The sequence below is a fragment of the Acomys minous genome (genome assembly GCF_964271855.1).
Source record: "Acomys minous genome assembly, chromosome: 13".
In the NCBI taxonomy this organism is placed as follows: domain Eukaryota; kingdom Metazoa; phylum Chordata; class Mammalia; order Rodentia; family Muridae; genus Acomys; species Acomys minous.
The window spans coordinates 26,136,166-26,159,667 of NC_140495.1; the positions used below are offsets into that span (position 1 = coordinate 26,136,166).

Genomic DNA, 23,502 nt, shown 5'->3' on the forward strand with positions numbered 1-23,502 from the left:
AAGCCTTTGGTTCAGACTCCAGCAATGCCAAAATAAAGAAATTAACAAAACTTCAACAAATTGAGCTTAAAGATGGAGTTGACTTTCACTAAAGGTTGTGAACCAGGCAACACATGACCTATAAAAAGCACGGGATGCCATTGGTAGGCCTGGCAGAGGAGCCAAGTTTTCTGAGTTAGCGTGAGCAGAACACAGAGGTTTACCTTGGACTTCTTCAGGTTTCGGCCCTTATGCTGGTTAAAGCAGGGGGTCTTCCTTATCGGACCACCGGAGCTGGCCTACTTTTGGATGATCTACTGATTTTTCAGAAGGTCAAACGCCAACCTAATTCAAGTTTAGTAATTCAGGGCTTTAGTGTAAGCGACTCCACTTTGGTTCACTCTACATCAGAGGCGCCCCCAGACATTTGATTTAAGCTGGACATGGTCCCGAGGCAGAGGCAGACAGAGCTCTGAAAGCTCAAGGCTGGTCTAGTCTACATAGTGAGTTCCAGGCCAGCAGGGTTACAGTGAGACTCTTGTCTCAAAAAACAAAAACAAAAACAAAAAACAAAAAACAAAAAACAAAAACAGTGAATTGAGGCAAAGCTGAGGATATCCTTCAGGTATTTATGTAGCAAAGAAGAAAGCAAAATTCCACAGACTTTGTATCGATAAAACAAAATATAATAAAATGCAATATTAACCACAATAACTATAATAGATATGGCTGTGATTCTGTCTCTATTGTTAGGATTCTGCCTACACGTGATATCTGTCATTGCCTACCTGCCATGGGGGCGTGGCCCTGCCCAGGGCTATATAAGAGGACAAACCCTCCTCTGGCTCTCCCTCTCCCTCTCTCTTCTTCTGTCTGCCTCTGTCTCTATCTCCCTCCCACCCCCCACCCCCCGCCCCGCTCTGGGGTACACTATTATAGGCAATGACATTTGAATTTCATATGATTTCTTGTCATATAATAGTCTTCTTTTGACACTCCCTCCAATCACTTAAAAATGTAAAACTTGGGCTAGAGAGATGGCTGGGTTGGTTAAGAGAAAACGATGCTTTTGCCGAGGACCCAAATTGGATTCTCAGAAACCCATCTTGCTCACAACTGTCTGTAACTATAGCTCCAGAGCATCCAATGCTTCTGGCCTCTTCAGGTACCTATACAATGCGCATATACCCCAACAGAGACATATAGTATGAATACAGATAAATTTAGAAATATTTTAAGCTTAAAAAGCATAAAGCTATTCCTAGGCCATACAAAAATAGGTCATAGGTCATAGGTTAGATTCATGTTTGAAGATAGAGCCTTCTTTCCTTCCTTCCTCCTTTTATTGAAATAGGGTCTCCCTTTGTAGCCCAGGCTGTATTTAAACTCATGGACCTCCTCCTGCCTTGGTGTCTAGAGTATTGGTATTACAGGCATAGATGATGATTCTATTTTGTAAATTGTAATCTGTTCTGGGGATCAATTGGCCAGATTAAGTCAACATGTTTTGTTTAATTTCTAATACTATTTTTTTTTAAACTCTCTCTCTGTGTGTGCAGGGGGTGTAGATCAGAGGATAACTTGTGGGGATCTGGGGATCGAACTCAGATCATCAGGCTTGGCAGTATGCACCTTTACCCACAGAGCCATCCCACTAGTCCCAATTTCCAGAAATTTTTTTCTATTTAATTTTATTACTTTTTCTTAGAAAACTCAGATATACACACTATGGAAGAGCTAGAATCTTAATGGATTACACCTACCACTTTAATCTCTTATCTGCACACAGTAAAGATTTTAACACACTTTGCATATTTTCCTGTCTGATATCACAGCACAACCATCTTATACCACTTGAACATCTTCCACAAACACAACCTTTTAAAACTTTACTTTGAAAATCTTGAACATACGTAAAAGCAAAAAGGCTTAAGAAACATCCCCTTTCCTTCATGCCAATTCCTTCGTTGTTTCAAACGAAACCCCACACCTCATATCTTTTTGTTGTTGTTTTTCTGGGCAGGGTCTCACCACTATGTAGCTCAGGCTGTCCTGGGGCTCACAGAGGCCTGCCTCAAACTTTCTTTTAAAGTCTCGAAAAGAGACAATTCTAAGAGAAAAAAAAAATTGTCTTGGGAAAGAAATGCTGAATTACGTGGGGCTAGAAGGAGGTAATCTCTGCAACCTTCAAAGGTTAAGGAGAGAAGCAGAAGAAAAAAAAGGCCTGTCATGTCACTGTCCTTGTCATTCTCCTGCAAACTTGCAATAGTTCTCTGAAAACAAAGGTTTTAAACTGTAGAGTATTGAAAGTATATATCACTGTGGGGCCATACCATAGTGTCAAGTGTCATTACCTCTCATAGGCAACATATAAATTTGTCCAATTAGGTCATTAAACAGTCAAGCACACTTCCAAGTGTCACACAGTTCATCTCATACACACTGAATTGTATTACTCCACTTGCTTCCCCCTTTCTCTTTGATCCTTGCTATGGCTATTTAAAAAAAAAAAAATGTTGGAAGAAATGCTCCCACCACAGAGTTTCCCCCAGTCAGAGACTGGCTGGCCCAGTGTCTTGTGTTCTTGTCACAGAGATATACTGTAAATTGGTAGTTTAAGGCTAGGGGCTTGGTCAGGGTCAGACTCTTTCCTTTTTTTTTTTTTTTTTTTTTTTTTTTTTTTAAGGGGAGACAACATCTCATAGGTCTTTTGTGAAAAGCCTGATTTGGGGTTTGGTTGAGCTATCCCAATTCCCACCACCAATTAGCCTGGGTCTGCACAGCACTCAGCTCTCAATTCCCCCTCTGGGTGGAACGGGAACATCCCCCTTCCCCCCAACACCCCTCCAACCCCCACCCCCACCCCCGACGGGCCAGGGTCACAGCACTTAGGATGTGCATTTTCACACATTTCTCTACCCAGTACCCAAAGGGATCTGAAAGTTGACACCTCAGCTCTAAGGCTGTGGTCCATCTCCAGAAGCCTTTCAGGAACGTGGTGTAGGTGACAGAAAACGACAGGGACCCTCAGGGATGGTCTGAAGTGCTTGAAGGGAAAGAAAAAAGCAGAAGAGAGAAGACCTGAGATAGAACTGAGGAGGGGCGATGTTTGTCTGGCCGTAGGAGGGCTGACTTGTGGAGGATGCCTTGCATATGCTTAAAGAGGCAACATTTTAGTCTTTTTTTTTTTTTTTTTTTTTTTTTACATTTTAGTCTTTTTAGCAGCTATCTTGAAGCCCTATAAAGAAAAGGGACAGTCTGTAAAACTGCTCCATGTCCTTAATCAGAAAGCACGTGCAGTATAACAGAAATCATGTGAGACAGAAAACAAAGATAGCTTCCTGGACAAGGCAGAGGCGCTGTCCTGTCCTGCAAAGCAGAGCAGTTGGAAGTTTTTATTATTATTATTATTATTATTATTATTATTATTATTATTATTATTATTAATTGTTGTTGTTATTTGTTTTGTTTTTCGAGACAGGATTTCTCTGTGTAGCCTTGGCTGTCCTAGACTCGCTTTGTAGACCATGCTGGCCTCGAACTCACAGAGATCCGCCTGCCTCTGCCTCCCGAGTGCTGGGATTAAATGTGTGCGCCACCACACCCAGCAGTTGGAAGTTTAAGAACTTAAAGTTTAAGAACTTAAAGAAGTCTTAGATTGGATTTTTCCTTTTAAAATGTATTGAAGTGGAAATTGTTACAAAGAAAACACCACACATAGTTATTTTAGAAAGGAAAATTGTAAAGAAAACCTTTTCAGAAAAGAGCATACTTATGATAAAGTGGGATGTTTCTGGAAATTTCCAGATAGTTCCCCATACTCAGAAGGATGATGGGGAGAGAGCCTAGTTATGAGGAAGGATGGAAAGTTTTGAGGGACTTAGTGATTACATAAATTTCAGGCCATTCCTGTGATAGTTTAGTTATTAATAACAATTTGAGGAAATCTGTTTGCTTCTGGAGAAACATTTGGCTCCAATAAGAAAGAAATGCAACTGTTGGCGAATGCCCTGGCAGAGGTGAGGGGCATTCACATGCTAAAACTCTCAAAAAAGCCAGAGCCACATTTCACTAGTAACAAACTGTTGACAGGTTGTTCCCTAGAGTCAGACCTGGGTCTAAGTCTCACGTGACCCTAGCAGATCACCCGTGGAAAATCACTGCGAACAACAACACAAGTCCTAACTCTGAGTAGTTAACCTTCAATGCCAACACTCCCACCTGCCTGAAATTAGAGAACATTTAGAATGCCAGGTGTAACTGAAAATGTTTCACACATATATTTAATTCAATTTTTAAAAAACCACCTAGGATGCAGGCATTAATACTAAACCGTATTGCATGTTAAGCTACCAAAGCTACCAAAGGTCAGAGAAGTGGCCTTATATAGCAACAAATGCGTGGAGGTCAGCGCAGGCATGCTGAGCCCAAAAGGCCAAACAGCCTTGCTGGCACCTCCCACCTGCCAGTCACAGGGAATCAACAAACAAGTCAACTTTCCGCCTCTTCCCAACCTATGTACGAGGTTCCCCTGAAGTCTTAAAATCATTTTCAGAGTTTCCAAAAGGCTCAATGGAAACATACAAACATGCAATTAGACCATGAGTTTCTTTGGTTTTGTTTTTAAGGTTGGAATATACCATTACCAAACAAGTTAGCTCAGGTTTTGTGGATGCTCTCATTGGCAGTTATGTAGACAAAAACATTTCAGGCTTTTTTTTTTTTTACGGGGAAGATGAATCATCACTTAATAAATGCAGTTCAGTGGAGTTGATCTGTGAGCACTGGCCTATGGGGAGAGAGAGAGAATAAAAGGGTGCTTGGCATCCAGAAGGCTGGAAACTGCACCTTACATGTGTATGCACGTTGCTCAATCGTTAGCCTTCACAGCTCGGCGTTTTTAAACGACACCGTTCTTTCCTGCATCATTTAAGGTGCTTTACTTTGCTTATACTATTAAAATCTACTCAGCTCCCCCAAATTATTACATTCCTAACGTTTAATTAGGACTTGGGGCACATAACGGGAAGCACTACATTCCAGGAAAGTACCCTTTTTCAAAACCTTAAGGTGTCGCCTGGGAATAAGTTGTTGGGTTTTTGGTTTTGGTTTTTTTCCCAAAGAAAAATGTAAAGGAAGACTCAGTGCTGAATGATTCAAAACAAAACAAACACCTGCACCTATGTGTGCGTGAGGCAGCAAGCGCCACACTATGAGTTTATGGAGGAAGGATGCCAGCGGGCAGTCAGTGGGCATTATCTGAGAAAGAGGATGGGCTCTCTTGCAGGAGACAGTACTTATACCTTGGTGGGAAATAATCTGCCAGCCACGGGAAAGCACAGGTGACACCCGGTTCCCGAGCATTTGGTGCCCTTAAAGCCCGCACAGGACTCGGGTGCGCGAGGCCTGCGCCCGGTGTCCAGGGCCTGCTCAGTGGCCGCGCAGCACCCCTTCTGTGCGAGCCTGGCTCTGCAGCGGTGGCGCCGGGCGCTGGAGCCTCCCGGCCCCGCAGCGTCCCCGAGGCCTGCGCGTCCGCGCTCGAGGTCGAGCCGCCCTCGGGCCTGCACCGGGGGTGGAACGGGCGTCCGGGCCCAGCCGCCGGCGTCCATTTTCTGGGCGGCGCTGCGGCCGGACTCGCGGGTCCGGAAGCGCCATGGACCCCGCGGGAAGCGCGCGGGTGGCGGAGCGGAGCCCCGTAAGTGTCCCCCCGGGCCCGCGCGTCTCCGGGAGGGAGGCGGGAGCCGGTGGGCTGCAGCCGCGGACGCGGAGCGGACGGAGCAAACCAGCGTTCGCAGGTGCCCGTGTCCCACCCCACCAGGCTCCGCTGCACCGGGGTGGGTGAGTGAGGAGGGTGGGAGGGGTAGCGGGAGGTGGCGACTGACGCGCACCTGGGGCTCGGGACCCGCTCGGGGACTGTCGCACCTCCCCTCCCCTGACGCGCGAACCCGAGCCGCGCGCGTCCTGACCCTACCGGATCACGATGAGATCCTGGTGCGACACCAAGCCCCTGCAAGTGAACCGGACGTGCAAAGGCAGGGCCCTGCCCCCAGGGGGTTGCAGCCTCGTCCTCTTACTCCTCTTGCAGCCGTCGGTCTGTTGCGACAACTCGACAGTCCGCCTTTAGACACTTCTTTGCAGGTTAGCCTGAGATTTTTATCTATCTGCTCTTCCACTTTATAACTCCTGCTTTGCCGTGGGTAAGTGCCGGATTCCATTCTGGGCTTAGGGCCTGATTGAAAACTCCTTCTAATGATCTATTCTAAGTGATACGGGTTTACGTGCCGAATACATATTTGAAAGGTTAAAAAAACGATTCTCCTAATTGGGAGTGCTCGCTCAGGTTCTCGTAGCTGGAAAGAGTGGGAGTTTCGTTGTGGTTTCAGAGAAACTTATAGCGACTTAATATAGCTAAGATCAAAGAGCAGAGTTCGTGTTTTGTGACAGGATATCGCTAAGGAGGCTAGAACATTCGGCATGCATGCCGCCCAGGCTGGTTTCGAACTTGCAACGGTAGATTGGCTGCTAGGATTATAGGCCTCTACCAGTGGTTTTTCCAAGACCAAGCACGGATTAGTAGAATCCCTTTGGTGGGTCATTGCTGAAGTTTAAAAAAAAAAAAGTGCTTTAAGACCACAATTTAATGTGTTGATTTGCCCTTAACAGTAATCTGGGTTTGTGCTCAAGGTAACCCGGGTTTGAGTTCCAGCATTCACTTAGCTGTGTGACTTTAGCAACAGGTTCAGGGCAGTATTGCAGCTGTAAAATGGGGGGAGGGGGGATGTTCCCTACAGCTGAGGGGTGTTACAGAGAGATTACCCATCCACTCGAGCCCTTGGTGCAGTCGATCTACGGTAGGCGGCGCTCCGCATAGACTAACTGCAGTGACCTTTGTGGCTGAGATGCTGAATCCTAGAAACTCGTCCTGAAACCCGGCACTTTTTTTTTTCCTTAGATCCTGATGTGGAGGAGATGGAGGACCCAGAACCAAGGATCCCGAAGTGAATTCCGCCAAAGCACAGAAATTAACTCCGTTAAGGCTGGCGTGCTCTAACTGAGGTAACTAAAACGTGCGGCTTTCCTTTGTCTACATGAAATAAAAAATGGTGGTTTCTGAAAAGACTCCGGACAGGGTCTGAATCATGATCTCGACCCGCCAGGTTTGTGTACTGCAAAATTTCCATGACTCTCAGTTCAGGACACGTGGTGCGCCAGGTGTCCGTGGTGAGGGAGCACTAGGAAACAGGGCTTCATGACAACCGAAGTCTCGCGATCCTTTTGCCAGTGGTAGCTGTGACGGGAACTTTTGTACATGTCTCGCTAGATCTGTGGCTTCCTCAAGTCATAAGGACCCCACACCACGACGGAAGCCCAAGGAGTTTAACTGAGTTTTTTGTTGTTGTTGTTGCTGCCCACAGTGGGTTGAGGTCAAGGCAGGACTGTATTTCCCAGACTTGCGTCCAGCTTCTCCACTTGCTGTAGGACGTGCCCCCGGCTAGCTGTAAAGGGTACAAGCCTGAGGGGATATTTGCAGTTCTCACATAGATGTATGGAAAGCCCAGCGCACTAAGCTCTACCTTGGAGGGCGGGTATGAAGTCCTAGGCGGTGACTGAAAAAACAAAACAAAACAAAACCTACCACTTGTCAAATAGTTGTGTGTCTTTATGTGCCAGGCAGGGTGTTAATAATTTACTCCTCAACGGTACTCCTAAGAGTCGAAGAAGAAGAGATTCACAGGACTGAAATGTGCAAATGGTGGCAGGTCATGGAAGGCTTTGCACCTGGCTCATCCTTTACATAGTGCGTCCTGTATTCACAGTGCTTTGCTGGGGCCTCGAAGCTCACAGTGAAATGACTGTTCCTAGGGAAGCCTGCCGTCTAAATTCTACCTGAAGTAGGCAGAATTGGTGGGCAAGGCCCCTGAGTCATGGCGCTCTCTCTCTCTCTCTCTCTCTCTCTCTCTCTCTCTCTCTCTCTCTCTCTCTCTCACTGCTGCTGAGGTAGCTGCGCAATGCCATCTGTCACAGGGAGAGACCACAGTGATGGGCTTCAAAGGTCTCGCTTTCCAACTAGAATTTTCATTCTTGTCCACTTTTAACATCTATTAAGCTTGTGCTTTCAATTTATATGCAACCATAAGGCCTCTGGATTCATTTGTTTGTTTTTATTGTACTTCTCGGAGATTCTCGGGTATTCAAAGCAATTATTGTGCTTTTATAATTATATTAGTTATGTCCAGTCTTTTAGCAAGGAATTGTTTGTCCAGCTGTTGGTGATTTTCTGACGGGTAGTCAACTTTGAGAATGCTGGAGGTTGACCTGCCATTTTCATTTTCAAAATCTTGAAATCTAATTTTTTTCATTTTTTCATTCTTGTCACTTGCAATGGAGACCTTATTTATTTATTTATTTATTTATTTATTTATGTGGGGGAGAGGAAGCAGTTTGACAAGAGAAGTTTTTTATTTCAAAACAGTCTCTTAGATTTGTAGACTAGAGGACTTAGCATGTTCTAAAATAAAGTGATTGAAGAAACACAAACACCTTTGTTTGATTTATGGGCTAGAAAGCCAAAAGGCAGCCCCAGGAACTGCATTAAGCACTAGAAATCAGATCGCAGGACCTGACTGACCGCCACTTGTTACAACATAAGTCCCATATAAAAACAAATGAGACCAGGTATGTGCACACAGTTTGTGAAGCATATGAAGTTCTATAAATGTTATGCAGCAAATAATTGTCAAGTAGCTGCCATGACCCTCTAACTATGTGTGTGATCCTGCCAAAGGAGCTAGAAAATTCAACAGAAAAACAACTGACTCTCAGACTGTCAATGGAACTGGAAAAGACCAACAAGAAATAAACACCTCTCTCTCTCTCTCTCTCTCTCTCTCTCTCTCTCTCTCTCTCTCTCTCTCTGTGTGTGTGTGTGTGTGTGTGTGTGTGTGTATGTGTGTGTGTGTCTGTCTGTCTGTCTATGTCTCCAGGCAGTAAAAAGAAATTGTTTTGATAACTCAAGGAAGCATCTGAAATAGGGATAGAGGGTGACTGAGAAATCATGGGGCATATTTGGTGAAAAGCATCGCATCCAGTTGAGTTAGAACTGGCTTATACAGGTGGCTGGGGAGGAGGGTGGGGTGGGGGTGGGGTGGGGCGGGGCAGGGGGGGAACACTAGAGCTGGAGAATATTTGTTGCTGAACAATAATAGTCTTGAATGCCAACTAGGAAATTGGAATGTGTTAATCAATGGTGTCATTAAGGCTCTTTGAACAGGGAAATGTCATGGCCGGGCCTTAGGAGCCTGCTCTTGTGCACAGCTTAGAGGAGGCTGGGAGAGGAGGTCGCTGCTGTAGTCCACCAAGAAAAGAGGTGGGCCCAGAGTAGATGGCATCCAATCAGGGTAGCAAGTGGGCAAATGAGAAGAAGTAGCAGTCATCTGTCTCATTGGAGAAGGAGCAGTTGATGCTGGCACGGCTTTCCCAGAGCCGTGGTGCCATGGGGACCCTGAGAAGGAGGCGATGAGCCATATCCTAGGGGCATGGAATGTAAAGTACAGAAGTTGCCACCTTTTACACAAACAGGGCTCTGGGCCCCATAGGAAGGGGAAGGCCAGTTCAGGAGCTAATTATTGGGATACAGGAAAAGATGAAGAGGTTTCCCATAAGCGCATAGGAGGAATGTGATTGAGTATTAAGCCTTTTAAGAAATGAAATGACCTGGGGAGACAAAGAAGCCTATCAAGAAAGCAAAGAACCTCAGACGAGCACGTTTCGAGAAGCCTCTGAAACAAGGCTTTCATTGGGCCCTGGAGTAGGGAGGGATAGGGCCAAGATCATGAGACTGGCAAGGGCATTGCGTGTTTGTGGGCTTTCTCCTTTGCAAGGTAGTTCCATATGCACAATGAATATTATGCGGTTTCATTTCCATAAGTTTATGGCTTGTACAAATCAAGAATAGGTCTTGCATAAATCGCTGGCCCTAGCATGTGCCCAAACATACTTCTCGTCACTAAAATTCAGGCTGCTGAATGTGGTTTTGGGAGTGGTAAAACTCTTTATCAATTACCAGCAGACAAATCAGAGAAATCTCTCTTAAAAGAATGAATCTGAAAAGAATACCTTTCTGTTGTTGCAGAAGGTTTCTAAAAGTTCCTTAATTCCGTTTGCCTTTTGCTGTGTATCTGCTAAATACTGTGTTTACTTTTCTGAGCGTATGAGCTTAATACAATGGAATGAGAATGCTAGAGTCAGATAAACCCAGCCTCCCCAACCAGCGAGGCCATGTTCCAGGCTTGTGACGTTAGCAGAGTCCCTGTAAGCCTGAGTTTTTCCATCTTAAGCTTAGATTGGTCTATTTTGAAGCTTTGAGTGACAATTTGATCTCTAAATACACCGTGCCAGCCGTAGCTGTAAACGGTGATTCCCTTCCTCTCGCGACCTTGCGCACGTGTGTAAAGCTATGCTGAGGTGAATCTTGCACAGGGAGCGTTACCTTCTTCCTGCTTCCTTTTGCTGTGTTCGTTTCTCCCATCACACTGCCCTACGCTGTATGTGTTGAAGTGACCAGGAGTTTTGCATGGATCGAGGCTTCACCACGGCCCCCTGGAGAGAGAGACGGCTCTAGTGGTTGAAATAAGCACTTGCTGTTCTTGCAGAGGAAGGACTTGAGTTTGGTCTCCCAGCGCCTACATGGCAGTTCTCAATGGACTGCGCCTCCATTTCCAAGGGACCCGGAGCCCTCTCTGGCCTCTGTACGCACTGGCCTTGCATGCGTGACACATGCATCCACGCGGACAAAACACTCACGCATAAAAACAGAAAAATGAATATTTAAGGGAAATTGTTAAAAAAACAAATGAATGAATAAATGGCTCTGACCCAGATGCAGACTTCTGGGCCCCGAGAAGTCTGCCTGATTTAGCAGGTTTGGGGTGGAACCAGGGAATCTGTGTTTAAATGAGCACTGCTACAGCTGCTGGCGAGGGTTACCAGATGGCAATTCCTAGGAAGCAGAAGGAGGAATAAGTCTGACATTCGCCATGCCGATTCACATCCTGTTTCAGTTAGAGATGGCGTTTGTTCTCAGAAGCCTTTTACCTGTATCAGCCATGTGGATGGGTCATATTTGAAATCACATAAAAATAGGCTCCAGGTGACCTTTAATGGCACCAGCCCCCCTACCCTTCCATTTGTTGCTCTCTGTAGTGTGAATCACAGGAGCCTCCCCAAACTTAACGTGTGCCTGTGTGACCCCCCCCCCCCCCCGAGAAGCCTTTCAGTGGTTCTAGTACGAGCTCGATTAATTCCTGACTGTAAATGAGGATTTCCTCTTTTATGAACATACTACACATTCTGTTTAAAACATACATCCTCTGGTCTTGTGGTCCCCGACGTGACTCAAATAGCCATTTTCTCTACCGCCTCAGCGCTGAGTCACACACCTTCTTGATGGAAGTGTCACCGTCACGTCACCCCCTCTGCGTGCTTGTTGAGTCACACCTTCCATGTGTGTTCCCCCTTCCCTTTGGCTTAACTGAGTTTCACCTTTGCCTTCCTGGCAAATGATGGAAAGGTCACTAACATGAGTGACTGAAGACAGCCCCGAGTGGAGCTGTTCCTGGGCTGTCCTCAGGGCCTGTGCTAACTGGGGTGAAGAAAACAACCCTGACCCTCAGGTTTTTCCCTATCAAGGTCTATTGATCATGGAGTGTCTTCCGGCCCCATTTGCTGTGAGTTGAATTTTTGCACAGATGTGCTGTCAATCACCCGGAAGACGCATCCTTTTCTAAATAGAAATATACCTATGAGTGAATTCTTACCCTGCCTTGATTTCTACTTAATTTCTCAGCATTTGTCTTTGTCTATTTGGTTTTGGTTTTGTTTTCACGTTTTTCTAGGAAACCAATTAAAAGAGGTTTTTGTTTGGTTTGTTTTTTTGCTTTTTGTTTTTGACAGATTTGTGTGTTTTAAGACTTTTTTTTTTTCTATTGAAAAGTTTCTGGCAAAACACTTTGCATTTCTCTTCAAGAAATACTTGTCAACGTGTTTTTCTTCCTTTGTGAAGTTTAAATAGGAGTCTTCCTTTGCATCCTAGCACCCGCCTTGCATTGAAAATAACAAGTGTTTCCCCACGAGGGCTCCCTTGCTGGGGAGATAGCAAAAGCTCGGGTGGTTAGTTGCCACGGTATTCAGCAAACAGATACTTTGGAAGCAAGATTTACATTACTTCTGGGAAAATACGGTCCTCTGTCTAGAGTGAGAGTGTCCCCAGAAGGTGCCTTAGTTATAGTGTACAGGTCCCAACCCGGTAGCCATTTTCTGTGCTGAGTCCAGGGTGAAGCTCCGCCTATTGTGTAGCTCGTGAGCCTGCTTTCTGAAACGAAAGCACAGGCAGAAACTGGAGTACTCAGTGGCGTGGCCTGTATCTAGGTTATTTTAAGATGAGTATTCTTAAAGCGCAGTGGTTCTAAATCGCATTCTTATGGGCTTTCGCCTTTGACGGGCTTGGGGTTTGTGGGGGCAGTTTAACTTTTTAAAAGTAGATACATTCTCTCTCAAGCCTGTGAACAGGGGAGCTATTTAAGTACCCAAAAAGTGCCAGAAACACACATTTTGAGTTTTGCTGTTGCTGAAAGACAGTCTTTCAGGGTAGCCCAAGCTGGCCTCCAACCCAAGATCTTCCTGCCTCGGTCTCCCCAGTGCTGGGATTAGAGGCTTTTGCCGTCACACCCCCAATGCTTCATGCTTTGATAAAAGTAATGGCAGAGTGACATTGTCTACGACCACCCCAACTCCCACTCCCGGCCATTTTTCTCTATTGATTTCCTTGGTCTAGACTGTTACGTTACACATCCATCTGTAGGCTGGCCAGAGCTTCTGTAGCCTTCCCACAGTAGAAAAGCCATGGGTATCTCCTCTTCAAACCTCTTGGTGTGCTTGCTCAGCAACTCTGCAGATCACTCAGGCCTCCCAAGCTCTAGGAGGAAGTGGCTTCCACAACCCCAGAAGGCCTCAGAGGTCTATGCCAGCATACCTGGCCTCCCTCCAGCGAGCACAGCGCTGCTAACAGCGGCTTCGAACTAGGAAGGTGGAGGAAGAGTTATGAGAAACGTGGGAGGTGGAAATGTGTGTTTAGGGAAAGGATGAACATCTGGGGCTCAGTACCAAACACGTAATTCCGTACGTGTGACTAGCACTCAATGGGGACCCCTAGCAAATGCGAGGTTGTCAGGTGAAGGTGGAGAGATGAGAACAGAGCCAGGCAAAGTACCAGAGCTGCCTTCCAGGGATTCCCAAAGCACAGCCACCGCCCACCCAGCCTGCTCTCCACACAAAGGGCTCAGCTCTGCGTCTCCATGGCATCTCTAGAGCAGAAACTTCCCTCCCAGCACTGGCTTCTCTTGTTCCATGGAGCAGTTTTGATTTTGTGTCTCAGTGGATGTGCTTTCTTGTGTTGCCCCGGTGTCTTGAAGCTCTGACTGCCAGGCTCCGGTTCTCACTGTCTGTCATTTGTCCTTGTCATATTAGGAGGCCACAATGACGCAGTGGGATGATGTCAACTCAGAGTCCTCTAGCGCAGTGCTGAGCTAAATAAAGGCCTGCGTGTTACTCAGCCATTACGGGTCCCCATTACAACACCCGCCGAAGGAGAATGTGGGCCTCTTTCTTTTAAAGGGAGGATGGGCACGTCTGACGGTTCGATCGGCTCGCGACGCTGCACGGATCAAGGCAAAGAGTTTGCTACACTCTGCCTCCCAGGGTTCATGTGTTGAGAAAGTGTCCCATAGGAACAAACAAACGGGGGTGATGCTGAAAAACTAGAATGTCAGCCAGACATATACCATGTCCTCTTCGTGGAGACCTTGGATACGGGCAAGTCATAGATTACAGTCTGAAACTCAAGTACATGCAGGTTCAGGGAGGCCATGTGAACGTTAGATGTGGGCTCATGTGAGAGCATAAGGAGCAGGTGGAATGCGGACTGCGGCAAGCCAGGGGGTGTTAGACCTTTTCATTGCTGTTTAAGATTTATTTTTGCTTTTTGACTATATGAGTGTGTGGCTATGTGCGTGTGAGTTCAGGCCCCCACTTATACCAGAGGAGTCAGATTCCTCCGTAGCTAGAGTGACAGGTGGTTGTGAGCCACCAGACCTGGGTGCTAGGAACCAAACCTGGGACCTCTGCAAGAACAGTACCCATTCTTAGCTGTTGAGCCATTTCTCCAGCCCCGGGGCTTTGGAAGCATACTGTGGGGACTTGGAGAGCGGCCTGCAGGCTGCTGTCAGTTGTGCATTATACTGTATACTGTGTGAGTCCACTCACCAGGATCGCCACAGTGGCAGCCTGTACAGCCTTTTCCTATCGACTATAGCACTTCACTTGGGTTGCCCAAGGCCAAACCCAAGGAACGGTACTGACCACTGACTTTTCTTCTCTACGTCACTGCATATAAATCACCCACTCTATATATAGTTTGCCCATTTCCTGTGAGCAAAATAACTTTCTGTAAAGTCTGCAAGCAGAAGCCGGATGGTGGTGGTGCACACCTTTCATCCCAGGGAGGCAGAGGCAGGCGGATCGCTGTGAGTTCGAGGCCAGCCTGGTCTACATAGTGAGTCCAGCACAGCCAAGGCTACACAGTGAAACCCTGTCTCCAAAAAAAAAAAAAAAAAAAAAAACTGCAGCAGAAAGCAACACACATGGTTGTGCTATCAGGGAGGCATCAGGTATATGTGCAAACCTTTGTTAAGCTGCCTAGTATTGGGTGAAACAGGAGGAACCCATCAGAGGAAGTCCTTTCTTATCTGGGATGCCACTTCCAAGGCAACAGGATGGAGCCAAACCTAGCATCAGGTCATGGGTGCCAGCAAAGAAGGACAGCAGGCATCTCCTGACAGCAGTGATTTAAGGCAACTTGCTCAGCAAGGATGTTTACTAAACTGTCAAGCAGCGACTTTCTGAGTTGTCCTGGAATTATCAGAATTGTCCCCCGCCCCTTCTGTTAACACTATATTGACTACTGCCCTAGAGTATAAACCGCCTTCCCTTTCTTCTCAGCATCTTTTAGCGACTCCCGCTTTCCTCTTGGCAGTAAGGAGTCATGATGTGTGTACAGCACTCAGCAAGCGCCTGGCACATAGAGCGTGCTCAGCAAGCGTTAGCTTTTGAGGTCACCGGCTTCATCATCATCCCCATCATAGCTATTACCGCTTCACCAGAGGCAGGGGAGCTTACTTTCTTTCCTTAGACTCCATCAGCCCACTTGTGTAGGTAAATGCACATTTAAGACAGTGCTCCAGAGTCAGCTCTGTTTACTTCGCCCGCTTTTATTATAGTTATCAGGCTGTTTTGGAAGTCTTGAGCAATCAAGGCACATTTCTGCTATTGTACACATAAGGCTATAAGGTTTGTGTTAAGTGGAGTCACCAGTAGGGAGCCAGGATGTAGTTGTTCTAAGAATTTGCTCCAAGGTGTGTTGACGGATGAGAAGCCATCAGAGAGTGCCACAGTGAAGAGTTGCTGTTGGTTCTGTGTGTAGTCCTCGGACTGGCACTGGGGACCTAACCAGAGATCCTTGACTCCACGCTACCCTATTCCCACCACGTGGAGGGATGCACCTACGATTTCCCTGTCAAGTGTGAGTTTAACTTCAGGGGAACGTTGCCACGCACATTGTAGCGCAGAGCAGGGGCAGACTTGTGCGGACGAGTTTGCCAGCTTGCTAACTAGAACATGTTTAGGGATGGTCTTCCAGGGTGTGGGCTGGACTCTGTTCAGCAATGCTTGCTAGAGAACAGATCTCAGTAAGACTCACTGAAGACTGCCGAAAGGGTTTCCAAGAAGGGAAGCGTCTGTCTGAAGCGACAGAAAACCTTTTCGGTGTGTCTGTATTTTAGAGAGGAAATCTGACCTTCATACCAAATTAATCCAATTTGGAAAATGAGCTAAGCCTCTTCAGCCCTTCAAAGTTCCTCCCTACATTTTAAAGGTGACATTGTTTTGGCTCTATTCATTTATGGGTGTTTTTTTCCCTTAGCCTGTAACACTTTCGGGTACCCTTTGCCCTGACACTCTAGCTGTATGGGGTCTCTCAGTCAGTACCAGGCAGTGCTTGGGAGTGCCGCTGTACATATGGACGGTCCCTGCAGTGGTCCTCCCTTCCTTCCTTCTCTATTGACTGTTGGGAACTCAGCTTGCCAACCTAGATCCATGCTCTTCTCTCATTTGTCCATGACCTTTGCCATGATGGTTTTACTGGGCTGAGTGGTGAGGCCTCCCAAAAGATATGCCTACAACCCTGAGGTTCACTCAGAGATGAGTAGGGGACCTCATTTGGAAACAGGATCTCATAGATCATCATAATTAAGGAACTTGAAATGAGATCACCCTTGGTGGATCAGGAAACCACACCGAAGAGAGACACACACATAAGGAAGAGAAGGCCATGAGAAGAGAAAGGCAAAAGTGAGAGTCTTGCATCATGTGCCAAGGAAAACATAGGAATCTCCAAAGCTAAAAGCAGTGAGGATCAGAGAGAGCCTGGACCTGTAAACGCCTTGACCGGACTTCCATCCTCTAATTAAATTGTCACAGCGCCCTTAGGAACCTTGTTTAGTGCCCCAGACCAGCCTTGACCTAAAAGCATGTGGACACTTATTAAACTCTCTTCAGGCTATTCCAGTTCAGGGTGGCAGCAAGAAACAAAATTTTAAATAAGGTTTCCAGGTGGTTCTGGTAGCCTGTCGTTCCTCTCAAGCTCTTTTTGGTTCTGTTCTTTTCATGCAGTTCTTTTCCTTGGACAAAGTCCACGATCACCATCACAGGCCCCACCCCATCCCACTGCACTGGACTGCTTCCTCCAGCTGCCGCTATGGGTGTCTAGATTCAAAGAGCCACCTGCCTTTCCCATGGGCCACTTAGAGGGGCCGGGCCTCATTAGCCCTCTCCCACCCTAGGCCTTTTATCTGGGATTCCCTACCTGTTAGTGGCTAGTCAGCTATCCCTTCCTCTCTCTTCTCTGATCTCTCAGTAGGAGATTCTCCCACCCAAGTGGCTTTCAGGCCGTTCTCTTCTTTCTATTGTGTAGTCAGGGTTAAGAACGCTGGGCCAAGAAGGGAACTCCAAGTCTTCGTGACATTGGCTCTCATGTATTGGCCTTGCTATTCTCCCTCCTCATCTCCCATCAGGCCCTGGGGAGCAGCCACCTGCCTCCCACCCCCAGCGTATCCTTCTATGGATGTGTCATTCCATCTCCGGCCTGTGTCCCTTAGTCCTTTCCCTCGAGTTGAATGGTGTTCCCCTCCTGGGTCCCCAGGATTCAGCTCCTCCCCCTTTCCCTAAGCTTAAGAATCCCTCCTCTTCAGGCCTGGACACCCCCGATAGGAGATTCCGCAAGCTCACCTGTTCCATGAGACAGCATCCCCAGGAGGTGCTGAGTGAAGAAGTCGAGGAACCCAAAAGACCAAGAGGAGGAAACAGTTCCCTTTCTTTGAATCATTATTGCCTCAGATACTTGTTAGTAAAACAAAACAAAACAAAAAAGCGTGCTTTTAGGGACTGTATTTAAAATACATTAATAGTAATATGTCATGCCATTGACTGGACATTTTCCTGCCAAGGTCTTTTTTTTTTTTTTTTGCGCCAAGGTCTATTTTTAACATAATTACCATAATCATCTTGGACATTGCTGTCATTTTACAGAACAGATTAAACAAAATGCTATGATCAGGTAATGAAGGGAGGCACAGCAGAAGAAAGAAGTGACCACATGCTCTGTAGCATGGCGATGACAGTTAGGCTGGCCAGTAAAAACTTACAAATGCAGCTAGTGACAATGCAGAACCTGGCATAAAGTCAATCCAGAAATCACACATGCTAGTCAAAAGGAGAGGGCAGTTTATGCTTACTTGCACTGAGATCTCTCTCTCTCTCTCTCTCTCTCTTTCTCTCTCTCTCTCTTTCTCATACACACACACACACACACACACACACACACACACACACACACTTCTGAAACCCAGAGCCACACAACCAAGATTAGCATCCCATACTTCTTCGAGCTGGACCAATGGCTCAGCAGTTAAGGGCACTCACTGTCTGCTCTTACAGAAGTCCTGAGTTCAATTCCCAGCAACCACATGGTGGCTCACAGCTATCTATGCTGGAATTTGATGCCTTCTTCTGGCCTGCAGGAGTCAGTATTGAGAAGGAGGAGTTCTGCTTGGTAAGTGGATATGGAAGCTGAACGGATGGCTGTCTGAATTCCACAGCTAGGCAGGGCACAAGGATGCTGGGACCACAAGGATGCTGGGGTTGGGTTTGAGAGGATGGAGGTGAAGAGAAATGAAAGAATGTAGCTCGTTATGGTTTTTACATTCGGTCCCCTATAACAAAGCTGCAGGTCACTAGTTCCACGGTTGTGAGATCTTGTTCTTTCCTTCTGAGGCTCCTCCTTGTAGCTCTGAAGCTTTCTGGATCTGACGCCAGGATCTGACCTCATGCTCTTAGTGTGTTGAGTCCAGTGCATGGTGTGCAGGGCGTCTGTTCTGTCACGTGCTGGCAGTGGACTTTCAGCCCCCTTCTTTACAAAGGAGATCCAGGCTTTATATCACCCCTATTTTGAAAGATGGAGAAATGTGTCCTAAGGAGTCACAGATAAAGGATACTGACTTTCAAAGATGACTCGGAGCCGGGTTGTGGTGGTGCACGCCTTTATTCCCAGCACTTAGGAGGCAGAGGCAGGTGGATCACTGTGAGTTCGAGGCCAATCTGGTCTACAGAGTGAGTCCAGGACAGTCAAGGCTACACAGAGAGACCCTGTCTCAAAAAACCAAAAAGAAAAAAAGAAAAAAAGAAAGATGACTTGGGTGCATGTAAGAACATTTCCCTTTAGCTACCTTCATGCTTTTTGGTCACCATCCTAAGTGGAAGCAGGAAGCAGGGTAGCACACCGATGCCTTTTAAGATAGAATTAGGTTTTTCAACATGTCAAGCAGATGAAAAGGGAATGAATCAAATGAACACAGTTAAGTAGATCAAGAATAAACATGAAAAATTTGAGTTTCTTGCAGAAGTCAGTCCTGGACATTTGGAAATTGGAGATGGCAAAAAAACAAAGAACAAAGCCCACGTGCCTTCCTCTAAAAGTGCATAATTGAAGTAAAGCAGACAACTGCACTTGTATTTGCTGGCTGCTGCGTGCTCATCTCCCGGCTGATCCAGCAGGCCGGAAGCAGCACAAGCGCCTTTCACCGGCTGACGCTGGCTTAGTGAGGTCAGGCAGTTTCCAAGGTCAACAAGTGCAGTCCCAGCACAGCCATTTGTGGAGCCTGGTGCAGGAAGGCTTGTGAAGGCAGGAGTCTGGAGACCTGTGTGGAGACCCTCGGCTTCTCTATAGCATTCTCTCTACAAGGGAGTGGCCGAAAGAATTAGAGATTCAAATCAGGAAAGGAAAAACCTCAAAGGGCTGTGGGGGGGACAGGGGCTGCATTTGAGGATCCCTTGGGGTGATGGTTCTCTCGGTGAAGGTGCACAGAATGGAGCAGCCTTGGAGCAGGTTCTGGAATCTGTTTGTGGCCAATGAAGAGTGAGTTTCCATGTGGGCCCCTCCCATGCCTTTGAGTGTCTAAATAAAACCGCTCTGTTTTGTTGAAGCGATTTCTTTTCGCTTCTACCCTTCTCGTTTTGAGAAACATTTTTGAGAGAACGGGTTTGCCAGCTGGTGAGGAATCAAGAGTAGTTTTTGGGGGTGTGGTAGCATCATCTTGTAGGTGTTGCCCACTGTGAACTGGAAATGGGCTTTGGTCATCAGCTGTGAAACAACCCAAGACCCAGCCCTGACAAAGCTTCCACCAGGGAAAGGCTTCGCCGGAGGAAGTGAAATTGTCACACAGCAAGGAAGTTAGTTAGCAGGACTAGAGTGGAGCCCAGGCACTACAGTAGGCGGGCCCAACTCTTCCTACACAGGAGAAAGGCAATCAATTAAGAAAAAGGCTGGTCCAACTGAGCAAGAAGAAATTACTGTTTAATCCCAAACTCTTGTAGAAGATTTTGATCAAGGAATATGATGGCAGTTAACAGCATAATCTTCAACAAAACACGGAACTGTGTTAAACCTCAAGCTGAACCCAATTAAAAATAATTTTACTGAACAAACTACCAGCTAATTATATGTATGTATGTATATATATATATGTGTGTGTGTGTGTGTATGTGTGTGTGTGCATATGTATACACACACACACACACAAAATCACAACCAAACAGCTAAGATCTTAGATTCCTAAATTGTATAAGCACTAGCTAGGAGGTCCTAAGAACTGCACTCTTAAAAATCCCTTCTGCATGAAGACGAAGAGCAGACAACGGTCTTCGGAGAGTATGGAAGTAGATAGTTGAGGTAATGAGACAGCGTTGGGGAAAGGAAAAGACTGCTTCCACTTGAAACAGGTACAGAAACCCAAAACAGGTAATACTATTTGGTCTTGTGGGTATGTATTTCTAAATCCATAGCCAGATTTCAGTGAGCCTGTGACTCAGGAGGGAAAATGCATGTCACAGGAATGCACTGACCATAAAAGCGCTCTTCTCATTCGGCCTCCCTCCTAGCAGCTAATAAGTAGTTACCTTAAAAGGGTCTTGCTAGACTGCCAATGCCCTTTTGCACCAGCCTGGAAGAGACACCAGCAGTGTCCGTGCTCTGCTACTGCTGCTATTTGGCCCCCGAAGAAACTGTGGTACAAAGAGTTTAAGAAACTCACTTACGTCATGACAGAGCCAGGACCACCTAACTCCCACAGTGCCAGCCGCCTCAGCCTAGATTCTCCCCTGGTAGAGCATGTGTTGCAAGTACAACACTGCCAGGCACTGAGGCGCGCTCTGCTCTCCTAGATTGGTGGCTTTTATCCCCACTATTCCTCCTCTGGCAGCCCATCGTGTGAGATAGCCCATGTGCTAGAAAGCAATAGGTGGTTGGCCTTGAAACAAAAGTAGATTTAAAAAAAAAAAAGGAATGAAAGTGATCTTCAAGTGCCTTAATGTCACTTTTAGGTTTACATATTTTAAGAAAAGGAATTAAAATGTTATGGAAAATACTGATTTCCCTCAAATGTTCTTGCCAGGGCCACCTGTGAAACGTATGGTACCTTTGAGCACATGAGAGAAATGGCCCCTTTCTGGTAGGATACAGGCCCCATATGAGGGAGATACCTAACCAAGCAGAACATGAGGCTCCCAGCCTACCACGGTATAAGCTGTACCCCTAGAGGCACATGGAAGGCCTGTCTGAGCTGGGCTACAGTTTGCCACACATGCAGTGGGGAGAAGGCTGATACCCTACAAGCCTCTGGGTCTTCAGTTCTCAGTGCACACCACTCCATGCACCCTAGAAGACAAGGAAACATACGTTCTTTTTTGAGACTCATTTTATGTGTATGCGTTGTTTTGCCTGCATGCTTTCATGTGTACCACATGCATGCCTGGTGCCCTCGTTGGTCAGGAGAGCACGACAGACCGCCCTGAACTTGAGTTATAGACGGTTGTGAGCTGCCGTGTGCATGCCGAGAGTGAAGCCTGGGTCCTCTGCAGAAGAAAGAGGTGCTCCTAACTGCTGAGTCATCTCTCCAGCCCCCAAATCTACTTCTTTGTTGTAGCTCCACGTTCCTGAACTTGAAATGAAAACCGCAGGTTTTTTGAGCGAGTCTGTGATTTGAATCCCAGCTCTGCTGCTCACAAGCTAAACGATCTTCTCCAAGCTCAGCTGCCTCTCCAAGTCTCGGTTTTATCACTGTGAGATAAGATGGCCATTGGGACCAGCAAGAGGGCGCAGCAGGCAAAAGTGCTTGCTGCACAAGTCTCATACCTGAGTTCTTGGACCTGCCCCTCCCCCTACCATTAAAAGTCAAATGCAGTGGCACACATCTGTAATCTTAGTGAGACAAGGGGTGGGAACAGGAGAACCGCCCAGAAGCCGAAGGGCCAGCTGGCTGGCCTAAATAGCAGCATCAGGAAATATAAGGCCCTTCTGCAACAAGGTGAGGGGGGAGAACTGCCTCCCAAAAGTTGTCCTCTGACCTCCCCATACATGCCCACAGGCGTGCACACACACATACACACACACACACACACACACACACAGAGAGAGAGAGAGTTTAAGGGACAAAAGTATTGTAGTGAGGCTCATTAGGATCATGTGTGTACTGTATTACAATGGTGCTGGGCACAAAGGTTGTGCTTGTTAGGTATTGGGCCCAGCATTTGGATGTCATATTTACCTGATCGTCTGCCCTGCCAGCAGAGGTGCTTTTCAGTGGGGCTTTCGATGCGTTTGTGAGGAGCATGAATGCCGTTGCACGGCGGTACTCAGAAAGGCTGCCCTGAGGGGGCTCCAATATAAACATACAGCAGGCGTAGTCATTTATTTCATAAAGCAGCCTGAAGTCAACTTCTGACTTGAGGACACACCATCATTTCTTGAAGGATGTGGGTAGCAAAGCACACAGTAGCACCCACAAAGCATGCCGGCCTGGGTCTTATGTCCTGAAGCCCAGGCGCAGCATCAGTGATTCTTTTTGAGGTCCTACTGTGCATCTGATTCTAAGTGCACTCCTGTGCTGAGCACCACCGTGGTAAGCACATACTGCCATGTGTTTTCCATCTTACTGTTGCTTGCGTCGTGGGGGCGGGGGGGGGGGGAGATGGCACATGTGTGTCTTCGGAATAAATCACACACTGGGCCCTGGTATGCACAGGCACCCACAGTTCCATAACCCAGAAGTAGGTCACAGGCACAGCAGCAGCTCCAAGCGGGCTGCTCCTCAGAAGAGAAGGCATGGACCGTGGTCGGAAGGAATTTAAAAGTGGTTGCAGGGAGCAGGGAGCTGTGTGAGTGCCAGAGGGAGGATGCCACGCGGAAATTTAGTCCTTTACGTACACCTAACATCAACTGCACATGCATGCTGCTGACTGCACCTTTTTGATGTTAAGGAAATTCTTTAAAATGCTTGAGATAGAGGCTTCCTTTGTGGCTCTGGCTGGCCTGGAGCTCACAGAAATCCACCTGCCTCTGCTCCCTGAGTGCTGGGGTTAAAAGTTCTGCGCCACAACACCCAGCCTGGTAATTAATTTTTAAATCTATTGCCAGTTTCTCAGTATCTAAAACAAAGGCCCACTCCCTGAGCTTTAAACAAAAGGACTGATTTCTCCTTTCCTTGCTAGAATGAAAGCAGTGATGGTGTTAGCTTGGATGAAAAGGGCCCCAAAGGCTGCCACGGTAAAGCCACACTTGTCAGCTGATGGGTTTCAGGGAGGTAATTGGATCCTGAGGGCCCTGACCTCCTCTGTGGCTTACTCCACACTGCTAGGAGGGGTGGGAACAAGGAGGTTGGGCAACTTGGAAGAGGTAGGTTAACATGCTCTGTGTTGTTCCAGCCCCTCTCTCTCTCAGTCTGCTTCCTGGCTGCCATGCGGTGATCAGCCTTTTTCCTCTACACTCTTCCTCTGTGACGTCTGCCTGGCCAAACATGGACA

At 46.9% G+C, this 23,502-nt stretch overlaps 2 protein-coding genes and 1 long non-coding RNA gene across 4 annotated transcripts in view; 1 reads left to right on the forward strand and 2 right to left on the reverse strand.

Annotated features, from left to right (window-relative positions):
• Window positions 1-6,041, reverse strand: part of LOC311580318 — a 59,921-nt gene extending 53,880 nt beyond the window's left edge. The window contains exon 1 of the long non-coding RNA XR_014773425.1: window positions 5,951-6,041. This is a non-coding gene — a long non-coding RNA (uncharacterized lncRNA). The remainder of the gene's footprint in view (window positions 1-5,950) is intronic.
• LOC311580309 (uncharacterized protein) lies at window positions 899-5,668 on the reverse strand. The gene is made up of 2 exons (XM_084751782.1): window positions 5,283-5,668; window positions 899-4,768 (listed from the first exon to the last, which is right to left on the reverse strand). The coding sequence occupies exons 1-2, from the start codon at window positions 5,586-5,588 to the stop codon at window positions 4,727-4,729; spliced, it is 348 nt and encodes a 115-aa protein (XP_084607908.1). The 5' UTR covers window positions 5,589-5,668; the 3' UTR covers window positions 899-4,726.
• An 890-nt stretch (window positions 6,042-6,931) lies between the features above and the next one.
• ZBTB38 (zinc finger and BTB domain containing 38) overlaps window positions 6,932-23,502 on the forward strand; it is a 37,675-nt gene continuing 21,104 nt past the window's right edge. The window contains exon 1 of one of the 2 annotated variants that reach the window (XM_084751741.1): window positions 6,932-7,035. Coding sequence is in view for 1 of the 2 variants with exons in the window: in XM_084751740.1 (XP_084607866.1) it covers window positions 18,134-18,199 (66 nt within the window). In the remaining variant the exon portion in view is untranslated. Of the gene's footprint in view, window positions 7,036-18,118; window positions 18,200-23,502 lie in introns of those variants that run through there. The other variant, XM_084751740.1, reaches the window with a different exon arrangement.

What these genes read in the sequence shown, in the direction of transcription:
- LOC311580309 (XM_084751782.1), bottom strand. Translation starts at nt 5,588, where the DNA reads ATGGACGCCGGCGGCTGGGCCCGGACGCCCGTTCCACCCCCGGTGCAG. An exon ending in GCAGATTATTTCCCACCAAG is followed by an intron (nt 4,769 to 5,282) that starts GTATAAGTACTG and finishes CTCTCCCCATAG; the next exon opens with GCCAGTGCTCACAGATCAAC.